The 12068-nt window shown below is 38.9% G+C and overlaps 1 protein-coding gene across 1 annotated transcript; it reads right to left on the reverse strand.

Annotated features, from left to right (window-relative positions):
- Positions 1-271: 271 nt before the first annotated feature.
- heyl (hes related family bHLH transcription factor with YRPW motif like) lies at positions 272-5272 on the reverse strand. The gene is made up of 5 exons (XM_067361683.1): positions 5193-5272; positions 3216-3282; positions 2796-2879; positions 2560-2641; positions 272-891 (listed from the first exon to the last, which is right to left on the reverse strand). The coding sequence occupies exons 1-5, from the start codon at positions 5270-5272 to the stop codon at positions 272-274; spliced, it is 933 nt and encodes a 310-aa protein (XP_067217784.1).
- Positions 5273-12068: the final 6796 nt, after the last annotated feature.

Here is a 12068-nt window from a genome sequence, read left to right on the forward strand (position 1 = left end):
CCTTTGATTTTATACTTGGATTCTACAGTCCATTTAACTTCCCTCCTCTTTTTTTCTGTAAACATAATACTTTTTTGTTTTATTTTCTTATTTCTAAATGTCATTTGAGTTGGAATAGTAGATGGTACTGAATAAACATTTTAATCTGAATTGTCCAATGCTTTGTAGTTCCTTTTAAAGGTAGTAATGGTCATGAATAAGTTGAAATGACCAATAAATGTATTTTTCCTTTCAGACTGTCATAAACTCCAAACTTCTCCATAATGCTGATTCAGAACGCCCCAATTTCTGTGCCCCAGGCCTGTGCGGACTTACTGGAGGTACTCAAACCCCTGCGACCTGGTGCTGGAGACCCCAGAGGGGCAAAGGGTCTGAAGGAAATCTGGGGAGTGGAGGAGTTGGAGGAAGATGAGGAGGATGATGGGATTGTGGGTCCATCAGGTGAGTGCTGTTGAAGTCTGTGAGGATGGCCGGGGATTGAGGGCAGTCGACGCACCGGGGTCAGCGCTGGATTCATTAATGCTCCCTGGGTGCTCAAAGATCCCACTCGCAGGGCCGGTGAAGGGTAGCCCAGCAAGGTGGCGGTGGTATGGGGGGCCAGATCCCGGCGGGCATTTGGGGGAAAAGGGTTAGACGAGACTGGAGATGAGGTGGCTGCTAGCTGAGGGAAGGAAGGCCAGGGCCAGGGAGGAAAAGGCAGAGTGGCATGGCTCTGGAGGAGAGGGTCCAGCTCACTGGCGCAGTGGCTGAGGTGGGACACGAGGCGTGCGCCAATGGGGTCTGAGGATTCAACCCCCTCCAGAGAGCTGAGGTACCTCACCACCTCTCCAACACACTCCCGAAAGCCCAAAGTCCTGTAGTCCACTGCCAGAGCACGAGCATCAAAGTAGCCTAGGAGAGAGAACGCTTAAACCTTCTGCTTGATAAATATACACAGTAAAGCAGGGATTTTTAATGCCAAGGAGAACCCATAGTTATTATGATACCCTTGTTTTGAGGAAACTCCTTCCTAAAATATAAAAGCAGCTATACATTTTCATGTATAAAGTTTATACTACCTTTCTAAAAGTTTGGGGTCAGTCAGATTTTACTTTTATTCATCAAGGATGCATTAAAGGGTCAGTTCACCCAAAAATTTAAATTCTGTCATTAATTACTCTCATGTCGTTCCACACCTGTAAGACTTTCGTTCATCTTTAGAACACAAATGAAGATCTTTTTGATGAAATCTGCTGTTCCTCTGTAGACAGCTGCACAACTACCACTTTGACGCTTCAAAACGTTCATAAAGAGAACGAAAACTAATTTGTATGAATTGAGTGGTTTAGTCCAAATTTTCTGAAGAGACTCGATCACTTTATATGATGAACAGTTTTATATTCAGGCTTTTAATCACACATAAACATTTATCAACTCACACATCAGTTGTGGTAAACAGAATCTCAAGCATGTAAGCTTGACGTACCAGAACCAATGAGGTTCATTCTCGTGTGTTACGCAGTGCTTTGAACTTCCGCAAAAATTTTGTTCTCGCGTGTGAAGCAGGTTCGGTTGAGCTTCTGTTTATGTTTGCTGATCAATGTTTATATTAATAAAAGCCTAAATTCAATCTGTTCATCATAAAAAGCGATACAATTCAAATTTAGACAAAACCGCTCAATACATATGATTAGTTTTATGATCTCTTTATGAACTTTTCGGAAGCGTCAAAATGTTAGTTGCATAGCTGTCTATAGAGGGACAGAAAGCTCTCAGATTTCATCAAAAAGATCTTCATTGGTGTTTGTTCTAAAGATGAATGAAGGTCTTACGGTGTGGAACGACATGAGAGTGAGTAATTAATGACAGAATTTTCATTTTTGGGTGAACTAACCCTTTAAGATGAACAAAATTGACAGTAAAGACTTTTCAACATTGATAATAATAAGAAATATTTCTTGAGCAGCAAATCAGTATATTAGAATGATTTCTGAAGGATCATGTGACACTGAAGACTGGAGTAATGAACCTGAAAATTCAGCTTTGCCATCACAGAAATAAATTACATTCAAATAATACAATTAAGTTATTTTAAATTGTAATAACTTTTCACAATATATTTGTTTTTACTGTATTTTTGAGACTTCTTTTTAAAAACATTAAAAAATTTTACTGACCCCAAACTTTTGAATGGTATAGTCTATACTGTATTTTGTGAGAAAAATATTATGCAAGGCATGACATTTACAAAAACAACACTTTATTTCTTCAGTTAATTAATAAGTTTTTATGTTGTCACTGTAATAAGACTTTATTATTTTAATAAGATTAAAATAATATCTGTAGAATAGAATAAGACAGTTGTTATTAAACTTAATGATTTCTGACCAGTCTTTATAAAGCAGAAAAAAAATCTCATTCTTTCTGAAATGTCCTAGGAACCCCCTAGCAGTGTTGAATATTTGAGGTTAGGGGCTTCAAATCCATAACCCAAAGTATAAGCTATAGTAATAGTAGCAACATCACTGTATTCTGTAATAAAAGCTCTTCTGAAATTTCTTGCTCCATATCTTCTCTCACCTTTGCCGCCCATGGCATGAAGCAGTTTCAGATGATCCACTGTCATCTGAAGAATCTCAGCCTTCTCCAGTTTAGAGGAGCCCTGGTCAGAAGGGGAGAAGGTGCTGGTTTTAATTAAAAACTATACTGGTTTTAGTTTTAGTACCAATGAGCTTGTACATGAAACGCATTCACCTCCGCTGTTTTGAGAATATAAAGAAAAACTGAGCTTGTGGCGTTCAGTCTGATCATCTTACCTGTTTTTCAAAGGCACTGGGTACGAGTCTCCTGAGCTCTGACAGACTGTGGTTGATCCTGTCCCTGCGCCTCTTCTCAATTATCTGAGGAATCCAGCGGCATCAATTTAAAGACAGAACCGATTCAAAGTGGAAAGCATTTGCTAACTGGATTATTTTTGTGGCCGAGGCCTAGTCGAAGCATTCTTAAGATCAGATTTTGGAAAAAATAACAAGTCAAATAGGAAAACACAAATCAAAGTCAGACAAGAGGGCTTAAACTGTAAAATGCATGCTGCGCAGAGGGTCATGTTGCAGGGAGTTTTGAAAATGGCAAGCATTTACAGAAGAGACCTTGTAGCGAGATCATATATGAATTATATATTTGGTCTGTTCTTGAACAAGCGGGGGGAAAACAGAGCTGGATTGACGTAAACTCACCCCTCTTCTCTTCTTGCGCGCCAGGATCTGTGAGGTACTGCCTGGAGACATGGACCCAGTGACAGGGCTGAGCAAGAGAAAGAGCGAGCGGGGAAGGGGACAGATTAAAGCTTTGATGTCAATGCATATTGTTGTCATTACTGTACTTAATACAACGCAGAAACGCTGTTGCACATCATCAAACCCAATCTAATTTGTCTTGGGGAACAGCTAGACACGGGAGCGCCGGGGTAAACAGAAAACGAGATTATTTTGGTTTAACGCGTTTTTGGACATTATTGTCAGATGCCTGATATGTTATGATTTTTGCATCGGACGAAAGCATTTTCTTTTTAAGCTCAAAAGACACGATGATTACATATCTGCAGGGCAGGCTGAAATAGTGGCTTTTGCGTGCACTTTGAGCACATCAATACTTGGTATTATCCTTCAATGTGGATCTGGTTTGCATGGGCACTCTGTGCTCTGCCAGCAGAATGACACTGTTTGTTTTGCTTTTACTTTGACTTCCACGCATAACTATTATTTTTATATCACATCATTGTAAGTCCTTTTAACATTAAGAGGCTTAATTCACAAACATTCCGTTTGTTTAGAGGAAAAGAGTCCAGTCCAAAAAGAAAATTAGTTACAGGAAAAAACTGCTGTATATAGACACTGTAGTTTTTGCACTCTGGAAAGGCATTATTATGAGAAATGATTGGTCATTGTAGGGCACAATTCAAAAGGACCAAATGCATGCGTCTTCAGCCTGCACTTGATTTGCACAGCTTTACTGAAATATCAAAAAGACTAAATAACTGAGAGAAAAATGCAAAACAGACAGAGAAGGAAAAGCATGCCGAGCTTTATGCTTGTCAGTGGGAGTAGGAAGATACGCCTCTCAAGAAAGTCAAATAAGATCATTATGGGCCTCCATCAGCCGTCCTGCTCGATGGTGGCCCTATGTGTGATTTTTTTGTCCGCTCGCATAAACTCCTGTGTCACTGCGCTCTGGTGTACTGGTATGCGCTACCGAGTGTCCATTTAAATCAGGGAGGGACAACAACAGGATGTTTTCTGTAAAATATTGATTGTAATATTAGCGATTTGATGTTTTCTAAAAATTTTGGGGGACGTGTCTTCACTGTGCCCTCATGCAGAATCTGCTCCTCGTTTAAATATGCAAAAAACAAACCTGGCGTCATTAGAAACATGGATAGCACAATAAAAAATAAAAAGGAGTAAAGAAATTGTGGTCACACTTTGTGTGTCCTTGTTACAGTGTAATTACACAAATAAGTACTGAGTAATATTAATTACAAACAAGTACTTACTATAATTTTACAGTGTCAGTTACAAAAGTTACATGTAGTTACTATAGTAATAACAGTAAATTATGCATAGTTACATGCAACTAACCCTAAACCAAACCAAACCCTAATCTTATCCCTATAGTAAGTACATGTAGTTACTTAATATTACTCAGTACTTAAATGGATAATTACACTGTAACAAAGACACCTTAAAATAAAGTGTAACCTTATTTGCTTGTAATTATGCATACATTAATACTATAGTATAAATAAATTTAACATGTAAAACATTAAAATTGCCACATTAAAATTGCAAAATTAACAAAATTGCTTATCCTGGCAAATGCCAACAATCTTAATAAAAACATACATCATTTGTATGGCTTGTTTTATGAATGTTAAACATTTCATATTATATAATGAACAGCAAAGTGCAAAGGAAACCCTGAAGGCCCATGTAGAGTCCACCATACAGCTCTCAAAAAACACCTTGCATCAAAGTTGCTATTTTTGCACTGAAAAGAGATGTTGCTTGGAAATTTCAAGTAAAACTTAAACTCTTCATAAATATCACTTTTATTGGTTCGTCACTTCTGAGCTGGAGTGTGAGCTCTACACGTAGAGCGACTGACAGCTACCCGTGCCATTGCCACTGAGCACAATATACACCCAAAGTCCTCACCAGTAGCTGTCCTCCTGTCCGACATCGATCAGTTCATCCGTGTCCGAGTCTGGGGAACTGTAGTCATGAGGTCTCTTCATCGCCACAGGGTCCTCGGTCCTCCTTTATCCCCGCGAGGGAAGGTTGAATCGATGGAGCGATGGAGACGTGCGGTCCTGTCGAGATGATCTCAGATGATGGATTCCTCCTCTGTCCTTCAAATGCAACAGTAAGGAAACCAGCCACCTTCTAATGCGAGCACGCCCCTCCCTATTTCCTTTTTTTCCTCTCCACCTTCTTCTCCTCTATTTCTCCCTCTATCCTCTGACCACAATACAAGCACGCTGCTTGGGAGTCTTTATTAGACCTCTCTTGCTGACTAAGTCTGGTCCTTGTTTCTGCTTTTATGTGTAGCCGTGTTTTGACATCTCTAGACCCCCTGGACTTGAAGCTAGAGAATGACAGTCCTCCTCCTGTTCTCTCGCTCTCTTTTCCTTGCTTTTTCTACCTCTCAGTCACCCTGGCTACACTCGTCCTCTTGCGTTCTGTTGCAGCAGCACAAGTGACTGAACTTGGCACTTTGGCAAAGTTGCCAGTTTTGACTCCCTCTTCCTTACCCTCCCACACTCCCTCCCAACCCCTCATCAGCCCTCCCTTCTTTCTCTCTCTCTGTCATTTCTCTCCTTTCAATTAGCTTCTTCTCTCCACTGTCTCATCTTGCTCTATCTTTACCCCCCTCTGTTCCTCCCTCCTTCCTTCTGTCTCTGTTTCTCTGTCTCCTCTTTTCCACTCTTTTTAATTAGTTCCCCTCCCTCTCTCCCAGGACAATAGGAAGAACACTGTGGGAATAGTGCCTGGGATTTCGGCACACATACACTGGACCCAAAAAAGTATATGGGCACTTAAGCCACACTTAAAGCTCTATTGATGTGATAGTGTTAGATACATAATATCAAACCAAGTCTACAAATAAATCACGTTAAAACATCTCTGGCTGTTTTTGCAATGACTTTTACGCAGCTGGTGTGAAAGGGATTTTTAGTGTAGTTCACACAGGTGTTCTTAGTTCCACTAACATTTGGCAACCAGAGAGTATCTCAATATGTGTTGTCAGCATATCTATTGTTTCGTACTTTGATTTTCTTTTGAAATGTTTTTGCTTGAAAATTGAGCTTCTGCTTTATTTAATTTAAAATTAATGTTTTCTTTAAAATAAATACATTTGAATTAAGGCTGTCAAATCGATTAATCGCGATTAATCGCATCTAAAATAAAAGTTTGTGTTTATATAATGTGTGTGTGTGTATATATATATATATATATATGTATATAAACAAACTTTCATTTTATCATTACTCCAGTCTTCAGTGTCACATGATTCTTCAGGAATCATTCTAATATGCTAGTTTGCTGCTCAAGAAACATTTCATATTATTGTTATTGTTGAAAACAGTTGTGCTGCTTTAAACTTTTCCCCCCAGGATTCTTTGATGAATAGAAAGTTCAAATAAACTGTATGAAATAGAAATCTTTTGTAACATTATAAATGCCTTACTTTCACTTTAGATCAATTTAATGCATCTTTGCTGAATTCTTAAAAAAAAAAAAAACTTTCAGACAGTAGTGTATGTTGTTCACACTTAAGAAAAACATGTTTAGACGCTCTTTGGATGTCAAACCTTCAATATTAATGTGATGAACTATGTGTGAACATGTGGTTACTCTGTGAACTGCCTTCATACATCCACTAAAATCACTGCAACACCAGCTGGATTCTGAAAAGGTTCTTTTTTAAGTGTGGTTTAAGTAAGTGTCCAAATTCTTTTTGTATCCAAATACCATTGCATTCAGAATCTGTTTGTTGGAGCACAGCAACATTGGCTTAGCTAATGAGTGTGAGTTTGTGGCGGGATTGCCGGTGCCAATGGCAGACAGGTTGAGTGTTTGGGAAACTGTCATTATTTTTGCAATTCTGTTTGCTAGTGTTAGTGACAGATTTACCCACTTCAAATTTAAGAATCAACTTTGATAAGCATATTATTTGACCACCAATCTTATGTCTCCCCCCTGAGTCTGAGCGACAAAGCAGCTCTGATAGTGACCCTGAACTGATGCCCTCTGTCTGGGAAGAGATGAAGAGAGGTTAAGAGAGGATTTAGCCACTGAGTGTCTGAACAGAGGATCTCCTCAAGAACGACAGCATAGCGGTTTCTCATGTCAGACACGCTGCATTTTCAAAAGCAACATTTCACTTCACACTATATAGTGCTAAGCACGTACATGTAAACTCGCACACACAGAGGTGTTCGCCCCCATCCGCTACCGTGGGAAGCTGTAGAGTTAGAGTAGCCATGGTAATTAGAATTACAAGCGCCTGGCAGGAGTTTGCTGTCAGGAACGGTGCCTTACTGACCCAAGAGCTGCAGCAGCATGCCCTGCATCACACAATACCCGACCCACCCTCTGCCTTCCTGTTGGCATGCTGCTTTGATTCCATGGGGCCATATGCAATTATATAGTTTCCTAGTGTGTATATGTTCGTGCTAGTCCAACTGTGTTGGACAGGCAGCCCCCTCTGGTGCAATTGCATCTAGCTTTGGTGTCCCAAGAATAAATACAACAGATATGTTCTTTTCAAAATGAAAAGAGTTGGGTTGTCAGGTGTTAGTGGAACATGTTCATAGTTAATGTGATGGACTATACCAGGCAGTGTTGGGGAAGCTAATTAAAACTGTAGCTTACTATAGAAGTTAATTATAATTCCAGTCAAGCTGCTGTTTTGAAAAAAATAGTATAAGCTACAAAAAAACAAAAAAAAAAAAAAAAAAAAAAGCTAACTACATTGACTTTACCTAATGGCCCTTGTAATAAAGAAGTGTTTAATTGTATTGAATGTGCTTTAAAGTTCTTGCTAATAATATAATATTAATAAAATATAAGTGTACTTAAGAAGAGTTCTACTTTAAAGTACATTCAAAATCATTTCATTTTAATAATCCTTTGTCATGCTTTAACGAAGTTCATTTATTCTGACTAACATACTAAATCACACACTGTAAAAAAAATTGTTGGTTCAACTTACAGTAAGTTACCTTGTTGCCTTAAAATTGAGTTCATTGAAATGAAAAATTTGAGTTAGTTCAATGAAGGCGATCGATTTAATCAACAGAAAATATTGTTATCTGAACCACATTAATTATCTAAGTTGATTTGACAAAAGAAAAAATGTTTTGACAAATCATGAAAATAATTTTTTATAGTGCATGTATTATATGATTATGATTATAATTTTAACTGTATGTTAATGACATACGCTTAATCGCTCTACACCACAACTCGTTAGATAAAGTTACTTTCACGCTACTGAAAACTGCTATCACTGCTAGACACCTGTTTAAACTTACAACATACATCCACTAAAAAGAGCTGGTTGCCATTTGGTCTCATACTTTATTATGAATTCCAAAAAGCATCAAGTGTCACTTGAGTGCCCAAATAATTTTTATGGCCACTGTACATGCATATGTGTGTTTATGTGCATCTGCACATGAGTTTTCCTCAGTATGAGCAGTATAAAGTTGTTCAAAAGTCTCCTCTCTCCTGCTTTCAGAGATGGATGGTGGCAGCAATTAGCAGCGAGCGTCGTGTGGCATTTGACCGTCGCGGGAGGCTTACGGTTTGATGTGTGAGTCAAAACGAGTGTAAGAGATCCCTTTATCCCTCCATCCTCCCCCGACTCCATCTCCTTTCATTACCAATCCCTCTTTTATTCTGGTCTGGATCTCATTTCCAGAAAGCAAGAAGAAAGGAGCTCAAGAGAAAATCGGGCCTTTCGCCGTGTCTCTGCTGTTATTTTTGTTGTCCACCCGCTTCAAAGCCGAGCTTTCTTCTCGTTCTCCGTTCTGATTATTTTTCTTTCGCAAGATTTTTCTGCATCCTTCGCTTCTCCCCCTTTCTCCTCCTCTTCCTCTGGGTTTTTGATCTTTGTCATGGCACACTTCCTCCACTGATGACAAATTAAGGGGGGGGGAAATCACAGTGGAAAATGGATGAGAGCAACAGAGGGGGAATTAAGTAAATAAATAAGTTGATCTGTAAAAATAGTTTGAAGGGGGAAAACTGAGAACAAGAACAAAGCGAATGCTGGTATTGAGCAAAGCAGCTTCTTACGCTCTTGGTTGGCCACTTCAGTGCTTTTGCAAAGCCCTCCCTCTTCACCACAACAAGAACAGCTCCACAATTGAAATTAACAAGCTCATATTTTTACGATTCTCTCATAGAAAGAAGCGCATGCACATACACACGATCGCCCGTTTTTCACATACAGACGGAGTCACACGCACACAAGCTAATGTGCAACTTGTATATTAAATGTTACTGCCAAATGACAGCAGCCAAAGCTCACACGCTCTTCCTCAAGCGGTAATCGTGTATTAATTCATGCTGACACACACACACACCCACACGCCCACATGCATTTAACCAGCTCTACCACATCTTGCACGACTTTCCTCCCTTTATGTGTAAATCTCAGCGGCTGACCCCAAAATCAGCCAGTGTTTTGATGTTTCTTTTTCATTTGGCTCTCTGAGTGTTGGAGAGTGGAGGCCCCACTGCGAGCGCTGGCGAATCCCATTGGGACTTATCTCTCCTCCAGCCATGAGAGGAATGCCAGACACTGAGGGCTGCCCACTTTAAAGCCCACAAATGACACAAGGTCGCATTGCATGAATCTGTGTATGTATATTCATGGACATGTGTCCTCAAGGAAAATGCACCGAATGCACGTCACAACTGATCATGGTATTGAGGTGGAGCCTCTGTTGTATGCTTGCAATCACTTGAAAATTCATACAGTACGTTCATTATAGATGTTGTCTGTAATGTAATTAAATGGTCTCGTTTTATAATTTTATATTCATCACTTTATAGTCTTCATTCTTTTTTTAAATTATGTACTTTTTCTTTATATAAGTAAGGGATAATCTGTGCATTAAATGATTTTAATCACATACTCGTTTCTCTGAAACAAGTTATTCTACTTTGAAATGCGCGTTCCGTGTTGGAATGTGTGTTTTTGTTTTGGTCTGTGTGATCCTGCCCACTGCCAATTTACCCTATAATATTTTGACTCCTCGGGTTGCCAGTTGGTGGAAAACACAGAATATTGCAGCCATGGAAGCCAGCGAACGAACTGGGTCAGAGATCATAGATTTTAACCAACCTACAAAGCCTCGGCATCCATCAAAAAAACTCTATAAGCAGAAGCATGTTGAAACTCAGATAGCTGATCAGCTTACAGTGTAACGGCCCGCTCACACCAAGAACGATAACTATAAAGATAACGATAGCTATATTTACGTGCACACCACCGAACGATAGCGGTCTGTTTATTCTACGCTCACATGCTGTGGTTTCAAAGTGTACAACATGTTTTTACTGTTCTTGTTGCATTTACACAGCGAATAGCGAATGAATAGCTAGTGTAATCGATCTAATCTAACAGTGAATTTAGCCGACGAAGTCAATATAGTGGAATAAAAACAACGCCTAGTCTTTTTCACTGCAACTTTAAAGGAAGCAAGACAATGTTGTTGAAACTGCTGGATACCTGAGGTAATTTTATCTTACAGTGTTTGCTATCTTGGCATAATGATCTCATCGTTAATACTTCTCATCATTTATTTTGAGGGTATGACTGATTGTTTTCCATATATCCATTTTCTTAAAAGTATCCTTGAAGAGGGGGCTTGACTTATCAAACAGTGGTGGCTTTTTCTGGACTTCAGCAATTAAGTTCTCCGCAATGGCGTTTGCCATTTTAAATGTGCGAGCTCTTAAATTACAATGGATTCTGATTGGCTGTCAGTGTTTTATCGTTCAACAGCTGGAAAAAAATCTTTCTGAAAGTGATCCTAACGATATCATTTCCAGAGGTGTAAAGTATTTGAGTAAATTTAATTAGTTACTGTACTTGAGTATCTTTTTGGCTACTTTGTAGTTGTACTGAGTATAAATATATTACCAACTTTTACTCTCTACTTGACTACATTTTTGAGCAAGTAAATGTACTTTTTACTCCAGTACATTTTTGATGAGTAATGCAATTACATATTACATCATACATGGCAGCTAACTTTTTCTGCAGCAGTTTGTTTCTGCTATAAAAGAAGCGATATTGCCATCTGGGAATTGAAGATACTATGTCTTGTGCGTTTTGCCTTTACTCACCCAAACTTGTCAACAAGACTACTATAAGTGAATGTGAGGGCATTAGCAGGTAGTTGAATCGCAGGTGTCTGATTTGAGATCATGACTGCAGCCGATGATGAGGCTGAAACCAGCACATCCAGTTCAAGTAGACCTTGACTTAGTTATTTTTTACTTAACATTGTTTTATTTATCTGCTAAATTAACAAGACCTTTTTAAAGGATATTGATTTACTTATGGCCTTTCTGGGGCAGGGAGCGCGTGATTTAAAGGGGCCGCGCGCTGAATCAGTGCATAGTTAATGATGCCCCAAAATGAGCAGTTAAAAAAAATGTATTTTAAAAAATCTATGGGGTATTTTGAGCTGAAACTTCACAGACACATTCAGGGGACACCTTAGACTTAAATATTACATCTTTTAAAAACTGGTTCTAGGGCACCTTTTAAGAGGTTGTCATGTCAACCTTGATTTATTGCAATATTGAGGTCAGTTTTACTTTAATTTTAGAAAATAAACATGATTTCTCATCTTACAAATCAATTGTTTCTTAATTTCACTGGCATGTCTCTCAGGACTAGTGCATCTCTCAGCCTACATTCAGCATGAGTAAAATTCTTACTGTTAAAATCAGATACTTTAAGACTTTTACTGCAGTCGTATTGGAATTGGTTACTTGTAACTTTCT

Source organism: Chanodichthys erythropterus, chromosome 15 (assembly GCF_024489055.1).
Source record: "Chanodichthys erythropterus isolate Z2021 chromosome 15, ASM2448905v1, whole genome shotgun sequence".
NCBI lineage: Eukaryota > Metazoa > Chordata > Actinopteri > Cypriniformes > Xenocyprididae > Chanodichthys > Chanodichthys erythropterus.